Source organism: Erythrolamprus reginae, chromosome 5 (assembly GCF_031021105.1).
Source record: "Erythrolamprus reginae isolate rEryReg1 chromosome 5, rEryReg1.hap1, whole genome shotgun sequence".
NCBI lineage: Eukaryota > Metazoa > Chordata > Lepidosauria > Squamata > Dipsadidae > Erythrolamprus > Erythrolamprus reginae.
The window spans coordinates 109664317-109678109 of record NC_091954.1 but is presented as its reverse complement, the minus strand read 5'-3'; the positions used below and the strand labels follow the sequence as shown (position 1 = coordinate 109678109).

At 38.7% G+C, this 13793-nt stretch overlaps 1 protein-coding gene and 3 non-coding genes across 6 annotated transcripts; all 4 read left to right on the top strand.

The window, feature by feature from the left end:
* The first annotated feature begins 659 nt into the window (after positions 1–659).
* EIF4A2 (eukaryotic translation initiation factor 4A2) lies at positions 660–12212 on the top strand. Of its 3 annotated transcripts, none has more exons than XR_011559246.1 (12): positions 660–718; positions 5241–5283; positions 5374–5506; positions 5743–5882; positions 7543–7711; positions 8065–8174; positions 8386–8529; positions 8812–8949; positions 9758–9847; positions 10049–10128; positions 10664–10765; positions 11416–12212. XR_011559246.1 is itself a non-coding variant. In XM_070753710.1 (11 exons), exons 1-11 carry the CDS (start codon positions 690–692, stop codon positions 11558–11560), a joined length of 1221 nt encoding a protein of 406 aa, XP_070609811.1. In that variant the 5' UTR covers positions 660–689; the 3' UTR covers positions 11561–12212. The 3 variants fall into 3 exon arrangements, 1 of the variants encoding a protein (XP_070609811.1); XR_011559247.1 differs by having other exon boundaries at positions 663–718; positions 10664–10761; XM_070753710.1 differs by lacking the exon at positions 10664–10765.
* Positions 5598–5668, top strand: LOC139168664 (small nucleolar RNA SNORD2). Its single transcript, XR_011559335.1, has one exon. It is a non-coding gene; the product is annotated as a small nucleolar RNA SNORD2 (small nucleolar RNA).
* Positions 8206–8335, top strand: LOC139168651 (small nucleolar RNA SNORA63). The gene has a single exon (XR_011559321.1). It is a non-coding gene; the product is annotated as a small nucleolar RNA SNORA63 (small nucleolar RNA).
* On the top strand, positions 8565–8743 carry LOC139168661 (small nucleolar RNA SNORA81). Its single transcript, XR_011559332.1, has one exon. It is a non-coding gene; the product is annotated as a small nucleolar RNA SNORA81 (small nucleolar RNA).
* Positions 12213–13793: the final 1581 nt, after the last annotated feature.

Here is a 13793-nt window from a genome sequence, read left to right as displayed (position 1 = left end):
ATCTTTAAAATCAGCCCCACCACCGCCGCCGTTTCTTGGTGGTGAGAAAACTCTGCCTCAGTTTTCAGGCTCGAAGACCATGTTTTCTCCCCCCCCCCCCTCCGCGGCCCCTCTCCGTTTTCCCGCCCAGAATTCCCCTCAGGCATTTAAAAAAAACACCCTGCCGCCATTTTTCATTCCCCCTTTTTCCTCCGCCCCCTCCCCCTTCCCGATTCCGAGGCAGGGGCGGCCTAGTAAGCCCCGTTTACGAGGCGGGAGGGGGGGTGAGCTCAGAGGGGGGGCTTTGAAGCGGGACTCAACCCGTCATCACAGCACTGCTGCAACATCCTTCCGCGTCTCGCGCGCCGTAAAAGTAGTCCCTTCCCACCGGGGCTGCCTTTCTTTACGGCCCGAGGCGGCCGTTGCGGTCCCGCCTTGGAATCGCCCATTCTTTCTTTTCTTTTCCCTCCATCTCCCTGAGTCTGACATTATGTCCCTGGAGAGGGGAGGCATGTGGGGGCGGGCCAGACCTGCAGGGGATCCCCTTGCAATTAAGCTCTTATACTCCTCCGCAAGGAGAGCGAGGGAGGGAGGAGGAGGGGCAGGAGGAAGGGGAGTAAAAGTAGATCCGGTCACGGGGCAGGGATATATAAAGTGGGCGCAGCGGCGACGCTGCCTTTTCAGTTGAGGAGAGCGGCAGCAATCGGAACATGTCAGGCGGATCCGCGGATTATAGCAGGTATAATTTTGGCGCGGCCAAAGAGAAAACGGCGGGGAGGTTGGGGTGTGGTGTTTTTTTTAGGGGAAGCTTATTCAAGGTGAGGGCTTATCCGGGCCGTTAGTGTGACGGGAACAAGAGTTCGTGAAGGAGGCGGCCACCGCGGGGAGGAATCCCTTTCTGGCTGCGCTTCTTCCTCCTGCCCTTGGGATAAGTAAGGAGAGGTCTTCTCCCTCGCCAGTGCCTCAAGCGGCATGTCCAGGAACTAGGGGAATATTTGACGGAAAATCCGACCGTTGGTCTTGAGCGGTGCAGTAGATGGCTTCCCCTTCGAGCGACCCACGTGGTTTCGCCCAAGCAGCCGGCGCGGAGCCCTTGGGCGGTCGGCTGCTGCCTCGGACGAGTCCATTTTTCCACTGGGGGGTGTGAAGAACAGGGAGGGGCGCGGCTGGTAGGCCGTTGGTTTGCCGGCAACCTCGGTCGTCGCCGGCGTGCGCTCGCTTGCCGTGCGCAGGCGGGCTTCGAGAGAGGGTGGAGCTCTCGCGAGAGTTCGGCAGCCTTTTTTTTTCGAGGGGGGAAAGGCCCGAAACGGCGCGGTGATAACGTTCCCTGTGCATGTTTTCCTCGCTTGGCCAATGATTTCCCCTCCTTCGCCCCTATTGCATACAGGCCTTCTCCTTCCCACGTTGAGTTGCCGTTTTCTTCCTTCCACGAACTCCTGTAAGAAATTGTCGTTTTGGGGGTTCCACGTGCCTATGGTTCCCTGGGCAACCCAGTGAATTCTTTTCGCACGTGGAATCCTAAATTGATTGGATCTGCCATGCTGTGCCCCGATTTAATCGGAGAAAATAATACATAAGGCACCTAATTACTTGATGATTAAGCCTTACATTGTATACACAGTCCACAGCTATCATTGGCTTGCCATTTCAATCATTAAATTGTTGTATCTCATGACTTGACAAATGTATACTGTATTTCCTTTTATGTACACTGAGACCATATGCACAAAAAGACAAATTCCTTGGGTGTCCAATCACACGTGGTCTATTTTCTGTGGAAGGTGATAAGTCCTTATACTACCCCAAAGGTGCTTTTTCAAAAGGCAACTGGGTTTCATTGTTTTTCTTTTTAACCCTGCTGTTCTGTTTAAGAAAAGTAACAAATCTTATGTTCCCGGGTCACCCTGACCCGGACCGAAAACTCTTCATTTGCAGTGCTTATGTTTGGTCTTTTTGAAAGCTTTTTTCACTTGGAAAGTAGTCTGAACATTTCTGCACACAATGATATGAAAATTGAAATGAAAAAAGTAAATCTTATTGGTTTATTTTGCGGATATAATGCACGCCCCCCCTGTTTTTGTGAAATTTATTTCAATTTATGGATAGTTTTGCTTGCAAAATGCATTCTATTTTACTAAAGTTGGTATGGGATTGGTAGCTTGAACATTTCTGAACATAATGATATGAAAATTGAACTGGAAAAATTGATGCATATTGGTTTATTTTGTTGATGAAATGCACGCCCCCCCGTTTTTTTAAAATAGTCTTCACTTTATGGATAGTTTTGCTAGCAAAATACATTCTATTTTACTAAAGTTGGTGTGGGATTGGTAGCTTGAACATTTCTGAACATAATGATATGAAAATTGAACTGGAAAAATTGATGCATATTGGTTTATTTTGCACATAAAGTATGCCTCAATTATTTCAATTTATATAAAAATTATGCTGTTAATTTCAAACTTACATACTTTTTTTTAGTAAAAAATTTGTTTCATAAAATTAGTTCTCTGGCTACAATGTGGTTGATTTTCAAAAGGATATTCCAAATATTTCTAGACAAATATGTATAAACAGTGACAATAATGGCACACAGCAAGGCCGAGGGGGGGTGGCCCTTTTGTGGCAAAAATAAACCAATAAGAACCATTTTATTCAGTTCATTTATATTTTTCTTATATTCAGAAATGTTCAATTTAGTATATCAAACCTTTTTGGGGAAAATTCCTTAGGGATTTGTAGCCTTAAAAAATAGAAATTGACACAAAATTAAAAAAGGATGGGGGGGAGGGGCTTTTTGATCAAAATAAAAATATAAGTCTCAATTTTTCCAGTTCAATTTTCATATCATTATGTTCATAAATGTTCAAACTAGTTTTCCAGTTGAAAAGGTTTTCAAAAAGACCAAATTCAAGTGCCTAAAAAAAATCATTTTGGTAAGTGTGACTTTTTTTTTGCCCAGAAAAAAAAATTTTCCCCCACCCCCACAAATATTTTTTTGATGGTCAGCATTGTTAAATTGAGTAAATGAATGCCTAAGATTTTAAAGAATATTTCGGATTTGGAGCATAAAAAAATAAAAAGTGAAAATGGTTGCAAGCAGCTGAGGGGGGAGGGGAGGCCTTATTTCTGATGTTAAAAAACCAGTAAGAATCATTTTGTTCAGTTCCTTTATATTTTTCTTATATTCAGAAATGTTCAAGCTACCAATCCCACACCAACTTCAGTAAAATAGAATGCATTTTGCAAGCAAAACTATCCATAAATTGAAATTTTTTTCACAAAAACGGGGGGGGCGTGCATTATATCCGCAAAATAAACCAATAAGATTTACTTTTTTCATTTCAATTTTCATATCATTGTGTGCAGAAATGTTCAGACTACTTTCCAAGTGAAAAAAGCTTTCAAAAAGACCAAACATAAGCACTGCAAATGAAGAGTTTTCGGTCCGGGTCAGGGTGACCCAGGAACATAAGATTTGTAACTTTTTTTGCCCAGCAAAAACTAAGCCCCCCACCCCCCCAAAAAAATTCTCATAGAGAGAACCCCTGAAATGATGAACCAGCATGAAATTTCAAGTTTCAGATATGCAGGGAAAATTTTTTACAGGGACTCAAACTTGGCTTCGGGTCGCATACGACCCGAACAGAACAGCAGGGTTAAAAGAATAGCTTCTGGTCTTCAGTTCTGTAGAACTGAAAGTCCAGTTGCCTTTTCCAAAAGCACCTTTTGGACAACTCTGACCTGGATGACTGAGAATCTCCATAGAGGTTAGGAAAAAGTATTCCTTTCTAGGATTGGATTGTAAAGGCAAGAAATAGATTTAACACTCAGTGGTTTTTCAATCTTTCTAATACTGCAACCCCCTTGTTGTGGTGACTCCCCAACTATACCTCTAGCGCCAATTCTCCCAACAGAGTTTTAAGGTGATTGGCAGGAAGGTCAGAGGGACATCCCCACTGTAAATGCCTGATTGGTCCCATTGTAAAAATATGTTCCAAGGCGCTAGAGTAGAAGCTTTTGTTCCTAACTCTGTGGGAAATTTGTCTTTGATCGACCCCCAAGTTGAGAACCACTGCTTTAAAGGTTTTTTTGGGAATACAACAAAATTTAGTCAAATACTTTATATAGATCACTGCTAAGTATTATGGCAGAAACAGAACATGCTGGTGGCCGACTGTATTTAAAACTTTGACTTTCCCAGGATATTATATTGGCATCCTAGATCAATGCAGAACATTTGAAAGCTTCCTCTTTTTTCCTCAAATGAGAGAAGGCCATAATATAACTGACGCTTAAATATTTAAATGCAGACTGATTTTCATGGTGCCAGTGAGAAAGAGTAAATATAGATTTGCAATAACAATTGCCAGTTGCTATCTTTCTGCCCAGATATAAAATATATAATAACATAAAACGGAATACACGCACACATACAGAGAGAAATAGTCCTTGACTTACAATTGGGTCCAAATTTTTTGCTGCTAAATGGGTTTTGTCTCATTTGCAGTTAAGTTAGTAACATGGTTACTAAGTGAATCTGGCTTCCCTGTTAATTTGGTCAGAAGGTCGCAAAGGATTATCACATGATCCCTGGACATGGCAATCATCATAGTTGGTTGCCAAATGTCTGAATTTTGAGCACATGGCCATAGAGATGCAGTAGTAGTTCCAAGTATCATATCACATTTTTCACCGCTGTTCTAGTTTTGAATGGTCACTAAACAAACAACTTGTAAATTGAGGACTATCAGTACATTTTGAGAAATCCTAATGTACATTACAAGCAAAGTACTATGTTGAGCCTAAAATTTCCATTGTTATGCAAATCAGTTGTTTTGCCCCATTTTACAATCTTTCTTGCCATGATCATAAAGTGAATCACAGTCAAATTAGTGATAAAATTGTGAAGTGAATCAGGCTTCCCTCTTTAATTTGACTACAAAATAACCATGTGATCCCAAGATACTATAACTGTCAAAAATAGTAGCCAATTGCCAAGCATTTGAATTTTGATCACATGATGACGGAGATGCTATAAGAATCATAAGTATGAAAAGGGCTCATGTCTCTTCTGTGCCTTTGAATGGTCACTAAATGAATGCTTCTAAGTCAAGGACTGCATGTAGTGTGCTGCTAGTAGATTAGTGAGAAATGGTCTTAGTAATAATTACTGCATATTTGACAGCTTTCAGATATATTGATAAGAATTTAATAATGCTTAAATTTGATTAACAATCTCTGCTGCTCTTATTTGATAGAGACCATGGCCCCGAAGGAATGGATCCTGATGGTGTCATTGAGGTTAGTATGTTAGTGATAGTAATAGTTGGGGTTTTTTTTACAATTGTGCAGAAAAATGGTTAAGCATATTAAAATTTAATTTTCTTGCAGAGCAATTGGAATGAAATTGTTGACAATTTCGATGACATGAATTTAAAAGAATCCCTTCTGAGAGGAATTTATGCCTATGGTTTTGAGAAGCCTTCAGCTATCCAGCAACGTGCTATTATTCCATGTATTAAAGGTAAGATACAGGAAAGATTTTTTTTTTAATAGGAGACAAACTTTTGGCTGAACTGCTCTACAAGTGGAAGTACAATTCAGATTTCCTTATGAAGTGAGATGATGGTATTCCATCTTTCGGGACTGACCTTAAAATGGAGACTATTTGTTACTCTGATCACTTGAAAAGGAACTGTACAGTTAAATTGCAACCTTAATGTGTTGTGTGAGAGCAGTAAATATCTATCCTTTTTTTAGGGTATGATGTGATTGCTCAAGCTCAGTCAGGTACTGGCAAGACAGCCACATTTGCTATTTCAATCCTGCAACAGTTGGAGATTGATCTCAAGGAGACCCAAGCACTAGTATTGGCCCCCACCAGAGAACTGGCTCAACAGGTATCGATAATGTAGTTGAAACAGCTGCTTACATGTTGCATAGGTTTCAAGTGTCATAACAGCAGGATCTCTTGCAAGTTTGTAATGACTGCGCATTGCCTTTGGGTTAATGAACATGGAAAAGATCAAGAGATCGGATATAACCAAGGCAGACAGTGGAATGAAGCGCAGTAATAGCTCTGCAAGAGCTTCAGTGAAAATTGTTAAAATGATACAAAATGCAAGCTTCTATGAGAAAAAGTACTCTTAGAATGCATGTACATTCTGCAACATGAAAATGCCTGTGCGCATGTAATTTTTTCTCTGTGTGTGCAAATTGTACTGTGTCAGTCTCTTGGCCTTTTGAACTGCATTTTTGCAGAGCTATACTTAAATTTTAATTAAGTTTTTATTTAATAAAAAAATTTTTTTACAAACAAGGCAGTGAACCTACCCAACAAACATTTCTTTCCCTATTTTCCCTACAACAACCCTGTGAAGTAAGCTGAAACTAAGACTGGCCCAAGTTGGCTTTCATGGCCAAGCAAGGAACTCAAGAGTCTCTTTCTAATGCAGTGACTTAATGACACTATAATAGTCTAAATACTCTATCCTCAGAGAATGGCAGCATACAAATCCAATTAATAAATAGTAAATAAATAAACTGGTGATAATTTTGAAGAGATTGAAGCCAATTTTACAGCTATACTGTGCTATGTATTTATTAGTGAAGGGAAATGTTAATGCAGAGAGTAATCAAAAGTACTTTGGAAAAGCACTCCTGATTCATCTGAGCATATAGCTAAAATGCAGTTAGACTTCTTACTCACCTAGTACTGCTTAATAGTTATTCCTTGAGGACAAAGCAAGAAGCCCAAAGTTATTTTTAGCAGTAAATAGCTTTTTGGATCATGTCAGATGCATAAGTTGTTAGGCATCAACATCTCTGATTTTAGAATGGTGTAGTAGAGAACATTTCAAGTTTCCATATGCTTCAAGTTCAGAATAGCTATCCTGAATTTATTGGAGGCATTCAGCAATAATGTCCTGAACATTTTTGGGAGAGCTTATTTCTGGTAATATTTGACTTGAAACATTTCAGATTTAAATGTTTTGTAAACCTCTGCTAGTGTTTATATTGATTTGGCTTGGCTATTGAGAAGTGCCTGATACTGGTTTTGGCATGGTTTCATAGCGAGCATGTGGTTCTTGCCTAGCTTTATTTTATAAAATTCCCTGTTCATGCAGTATCATTTGAGATTCTACAAATACAATATTTGTGGCTAGAGAAAAGTTGTCAAGTCTTTATCGTTGATGAGCTTGCTCCTCAAATATGAGATATGTACCTGTCAGTTTTATTTTGAGAACGTGGTAACACAATGTTTAGAATGCAGTATTGCATATTGCAGGTAAAGTCACTGCTCACTGCCAAGAGTTTGATCCTGACTGGCTAAAAGTTAACTCAACTTTTTAAGGACAGTAAAATGAGGACCCAGATTATTGGGACAATGGGCTGACATTGTAAACTGCTTAAAGGGGGCTGTTAAAAGGACTATGAAGCTATATATAAGTGCTATTGCTATAATATGAACCCATTGGGAAACTGGCTAATGGAAGGAAACGGTAGAAACATCTCACTCCCCAAGTAATAAAATTCTAATGGAGATTTATGTCATTTCAGATCCAGAAAGTTATTTTGGCACTTGGAGATTATATGGGCGCCACTTGTCATGCTTGCATTGGTGGTACAAATGTTCGCAATGAGATGCAGAAGCTCCAAGCAGAAGCTCCCCACATTGTGGTCGGAACTCCTGGACGTGTATTTGATATGTTAAATAGACGTTATCTGTGTAAGTACTTCAATGCTGATTTAAAATCTCTATAGGGCAAATATTATATACACTGCTCAAAAAAATAAAGGGAACACTTAAATAACCCAATATAATTCCAAGTAAAGCAACACTGATTGACAATCAATTTCACATGCTGTTGTGCACATTCAACTTTGTACAGAACAAAGGATTCAATTTCATTCAGATCTAGGATGTGTTATTTGAGTGTTCCCTTTATTTTTTTTTAGCAGTATATAATATCAAAGTATCATTGGTTTAAAAATTTACGATTTTAATTACTTTAAAAGTAATTTTTTAATATCAAAATACCATAAGACTACTTAAACAGAGTCTGGTTTTTTTCTTTGTAGCACCTAAATGGATCAAAATGTTTGTCTTAGATGAAGCAGATGAAATGTTAAGCCGAGGGTTTAAGGATCAGATCTATGAAATTTTTCAGAAGTTAAGCACAAACATTCAGGTAAAGTGAAACTTGATGCAGTCATATAATAATGCAGGTAAAGTTACAATGTAGCTGTGAAGTGCTGTGTTGTCGTTCCCCCTGCAAAAAACAAAATTGTCTCTATTCTATCTTTGTCTGTTTTGATTCAGTAGCAGACAAAGACGCTTGGTTTCATACATTCGCCTCTTAAGCTTTGGGCAGGCTAATCAGTTAATTTTTTTTGAACCAGGTTGTATTGCTCTCTGCAACTATGCCAATGGATGTGTTAGAAGTGACCAAAAAGTTCATGAGAGACCCTATTCGTATTCTCGTGAAAAAAGAAGAATTGACCCTCGAGGGTATCAAGCAATTCTACATTAATGTGGAAAGAGAGGTAAGAAAGATGACGAACCAGTTTAAACCTTGTTTGACTTCTTGTTACAAGCACTATGCTAAAACTGCAGAAGTTGGGGTATTTCCTTGGCTTTTGTGGTAATGCTAGCATGGTACACACAAGAAGAAGAAGAAAAGCACTGAATCAAGTGTGACTTGGGTGGACCTCTTTCTTAATGTCCAGTATCCTAGTCTGGAGACTTGGCGCAACACTATATAGTGCTTAAGCTTTTATTTTGCACTGTTCTTTTATGTGCTTATTGACACTTCCTTAATTTCACAGGAATGGAAGCTGGATACCCTGTGTGATTTATATGAAACTTTGACTATTACTCAGGCTGTTATTTTCCTCAATACAAGAAGGAAAGTAGATTGGCTTACAGAGAAAATGCATGCAAGGGACTTCACTGTTTCTGCTCTGGTAAGAATTTATCTGAAGATAGGTTGTAAGTTGCTGTTCAAAAACAAATTTATTTTTTTAAATTCATTTATTAGATTTGTATGCCGCCCCTCTCCGTAGACTCGGGGTGGCTAACAACAGTAATAAACAGCATATAACAAATCTAATGTTTAAAATAATTTAAAAACCCTTATTAAAACCAAACATACATACAAACATACCATGCATAAATTGTATAGGCCTAGGGGGAAAAGGGTAGTTCAGTTCCCCCAAGCCTGACGACAGAGGTGGGTTTTAAGGAGCTTACGAAAGGCAAGGAGGGTGGGGCAATTCTGATCTCCGGGGGGGAGCTGTTCCACAGGGTTGGGGCCGCCACAGAGAAGGCTTTTCCCCTGGGTCCCGCCAGACGACATTGTTTAGTTGACGGGACCCAAAGAAATATTGGGATATGCACCTTATTTCAGTTCCCTGAGCTGTATCAAGCCTGGTACTGAAAGGCTGAGAAAGTACTTTAGTCTGTTCCAAAGTTCATGAATTTAAGGGGAACGCATCATAAGTCATATTGCTGCTTCGTCAGTAGGTTTTAAATTTGTTTTAGGAATTGGTCCTCTGGTGAGTGAACACCAGATTCTCTAAGAAATTTTTTAAAAATCTGGATTATGCTTGTATTTACTGACTGTCCTACCTGCTCAATTCCTTTTATCTAGTCCACAGTATAATGCAGTAAAAGGTGCTAGCTTATTTGAAAAGCCTGTATTTTTTAATTGACTGCCAAAATTTGAAGCAAGTTCGTTAATTAACTCTTTGTATTATTGGAAAATATCTACAGCATGGTGACATGGATCAGAAGGAGCGCGATGTTATCATGAGAGAGTTTAGGTCAGGATCAAGCCGTGTCCTGATTACTACTGATTTGCTGGTGAGTTTCAATAGTCACTGAGCTTAAACTGATTTGTTTGATGTGGGTCATTGTAACCTGAGTTTCCCAAGCTGTTGGCAGAGCAAGTCCATGCCACAGACTTGCACAACTGCAGTATCCTACTACATTATCCAGCAGAATTCAGCTACGTTGACCTCCAGGCTTGGAGTGTGCTGTTCATGCTTTGTCTTTGTTTTACAGGCTCGTGGCATTGATGTGCAGCAAGTATCGTTGGTTATAAATTACGATCTGCCAACCAATCGTGAAAACTATATTCACAGGTAAGTTGAATTTTTGAATTTCAATTCTGTAATCTGAACCTTCATATCTTCAAGCCTTCCTCACTTTCTTATATAGCGTGTGTGTCTGTTTATTGTGCGCAAGCATAGTGTGTTGAGGATGGGAGGGGCAGAGCTTCTTGATTAGCCAATGAAACAAAACAGTGGGAAAACTTGTTTGTTCAATTTTTGATAATTACTAAAGATATTGAAGACTGCTAAATTAATGTTCTTAGATGCTTGAATTTTGCCAACATGTTTTAAAGAAGTTGCCATTGTGTATTACTGCGATTTTAGGAAAGCATGTTCATAGGTTTGCGCTTTTCATAAAGTTGTTGTTAGCTTAATATTGCTTTATTGGACATTTCTTTGTGTCAATGCCTCCACTGCCTCCTTTGGTTCCTCTTACAGTGGGATTCTTTCTCTGGTGTCTTCTAGTAGCACTTTAAATTTACCTCCCTAAGCTGTTGTCTATCTTAGTGGCTTTGCCCGTAAATGAAATAAATTGTACCTTATTACTTGATACAAAAAAATACAGGAGTCGCTAGCCCAGTTGATGACGAGATGGTGCTCAGAAACGACGACGTAATTTAGGACGTGGATTCGTAAGCGGCACACTGTTTGCATAAAGAGCGAGTTGGTATTTATATACTTTTTTTTTGTAATGACTGTTGTGAGCTATGTTTGTCTTAAAAAGCTCTTACTGGTTTGATCAGGTAGAATCAGAAGTTGTGGGTTTGTCAAACCTGTAGATCTACTGTGTGCCCAGTACTGTTTCATTTTTAAGTTGTTTGTTTTGACAGATGATGATAAGTTTTCCCACTGATTATAAAAGCTTTTTGTCTCTTTGAAAATGCAATATTAACTCTTGGCTTTTAAGAACTGCAATTGGAATGAGAGTCTCTGATTTAAAACAAGCTTGGTAATTAGGAGGCTGACATCAAGCTCTGTCCGTGTTCAGAAGAAATGGTGTGGGAGAACTTTTTGCCAAAGTTCTCCAAAATAAGAATGGAATGAGATCAACAAATTTTTATTTGGAAGTCACGTTGAATGTAATATCTTGTCTACTCTACACCAAAACTGAGAAAGTGTTCTATCTATAATCAATGTATTAGCCAATATTTGTTATGCTTACTTTTAAAATGTTCGGCCAAACAAATAGCATAAGATATTGTAATAGTATTAATCTGGCAATGAGTGTAATTACTAGTTTCTGGCTCCCTCACCCCAAAACAGGTTTTGTTATTCATCAAAAAAGACTAATGTTCAATGTCTTTGCTTTGTTTGCAGGATTGGTCGAGGTGGTCGTTTTGGTAGGAAAGGTGTGGCTATAAATTTTGTCACTGAGGAGGACAAGCGGATCCTTCGTGATATTGAGACTTTCTACAATACTACAGTGGAGGAAATGCCTATGAATGTGGCTGACCTCATTTAATCCCTGGGATGAGATGTTTTTGGAATGCAGTGCTGTTGCTGACCAGGCGATCCACAACGTGCATTGTGCTTCTTGGGGGATACATTGAATCTTGTCTCAATGCTCATTACGGATCGGAAATACAGATTTTTGATAAGCAAAACGACATTTTGTCGTGAGCTTTTGTGGGGGAGAGCCATTGGCTTTCTCCTCTTTAGGGTTTAGACTGTTGGGGTTGGGTGGAAAGTCATGGGGTCTGTAAATTTTTTCTTTATTAGAAATTTATTTCCTAGTTCTGTAGAAGTGGTAGTGCTAGATGTTCTTTATCATTTAATAATTTACTTATGGACTAAAAGATATAAGTGCTGTATAAAATCAGCCAATTATGTTAAACTAGCATACCTACCTTTATTGTATGTTATAATCCTATATTAGAGTAAATTGGAAAGGCCTTTCAAAATGACTTAATCTTTTATAAGAACATAAAAATGCATTTTTGTTTGCTATGTATTTATTGAAATAAAATATTTAATTAGTGTTAAGTGTGATCTGGACCCCGTTGCTAAACCCTGCAAGCAATCATTACTATTGTCTTAGTTACCCATTAAATTGCCATATTGCACATGTCTTAATGAAGTTTGAATGTTCAATAAAATATTATATATTCACTTCATTGGATTAATTGGATGCTTTTTGGAAATTGGCAGTGTAGTTCTGGGTTTCCGTTTTCAATCTTTATACAGAATGCCAGATGTGTCTCTGCAAGTGTGCCACATCCAACTATATATACTAATAGCAAATGTTATTTCTGCCTAGTGGAGCTAGTGATATATGTAGTCTTTGACTTTATGACTGGTAAGGTCATTAACCAGCCAAGTGACTGATTTGAATGTCTAAATAGCTATAAATGCTGGCATATAAGTGACCAGGCATCAATCAGGGACTAACTGTATACCTAATGTTGAAAGAATTCACCATCCTTCAGTTGTATTAGCCACGTAGATTATCTACAGGTAATAATGGAGATCTTGTTCAAGTTGACACCAAACTGCTACTTCAACAGTACTATAGACCGATTACACAAACCGGTCTTTGGGGCATCCTGTTAATTACACATTTATTCTATTTGTCTACTTAAGAATGCCCAGGAGACAAGGTTTTGCTGCTTATGCTTAAAAATGTTACTTTAAATGATTAGAGTTGGAGAAAGCTAAAAAACCAAGCTTACTATTCTGTATGAATGCAAAAAGTTTGACTTGCCTGAATGATAAAGAGAAATGTATGGAACATGTCTCCCAATTTTTATAAACGCAGAAACACTTTGAACAATGTGTTATTCCGGTTAGTGGAAAACCTGGCCAGATTGCCAATCCTGTTCCACTATTTTTAATTTCTTTTGCTGTTCCTGAGTATTTTATCACTACCTTCTAATGGAGGATGTTGCAAGACTGCTGAAATGTTATTAGCTATAAAATCGCATTCAATGTGTGATTTAGTTGAAAACTTAGTGGTCTAAATGTTTTTTAAAAGTTAACCTAAATTTCAAATGATCCAGAATCATGCCTTTACAATTACAGGCCCTACACTTTTGTGCTGGAATAGAGTAAGGTCATAGTGAGAGGAAAGAGTGAGAGGTTGCATCAGGCATGCAGTATCAGTTTCTGTCATTCTATTTTTACTTTGGTTTAGCCTGTGTAGTTTGCATTGTTTCGATTTTTACGACGGGCGCCTGCTACATGAATAAAGCAAAGTTGAAATATAAAAGTTCAGAAATGTTGGAAATGACATTAATACTGTAGCAGAACAAGGTTGTGTTCTAGATATAGAAAAGAATTTCCTAAGAAAAAGGGAGAAATCAAGCAATTGTTATGGGGTAGAGCGTGCAGATTAGAAGCCCAGCTGTGTTTAGCTCCATGGGCTTGAGTTTTGGCAAAACTAAAGATTCTCAGTCATCCCGGTTGTCCCAAAGATGCTTTTTCAGGAGACATTTGGATTTCCTTTTTTTTTTCTTTTGAAGACTGGAAATTAGCTTCTCATTCAAAAAGCTTCTTCAACTCTGATAATGGAAAATAGAAGGATTTATATCCCTTGCAGACAGCTGGTAATTTGCATCCCTTTTAGAGCAGTTGTCAAAACTCAAGACACTGGATGTATCACATGCTGACCACACCCACCTGGTTTAGTGAAGGGGGGGGAGTCCTGATGACATCACAACATGAGTTCAACAACCCTGTTTTAGAGGGTTGCTGAAGCC

Bases quoted from the DNA above. Each gene is read 5' to 3' on its own strand.
- EIF4A2 (XM_070753710.1), top strand. From the start codon at position 690: ATGTCAGGCGGATCCGCGGATTATAGCAG. The intron at 5,883-7,542 runs GTATCGATAATG...ATGTCATTTCAG, and splicing joins CCAGAGAACTGGCTCAACAG to ATCCAGAAAGTTATTTTGGC. The intron at 8,950-9,757 runs GTAAGAATTTAT...AAATATCTACAG, and splicing joins ACTTCACTGTTTCTGCTCTG to CATGGTGACATGGATCAGAA.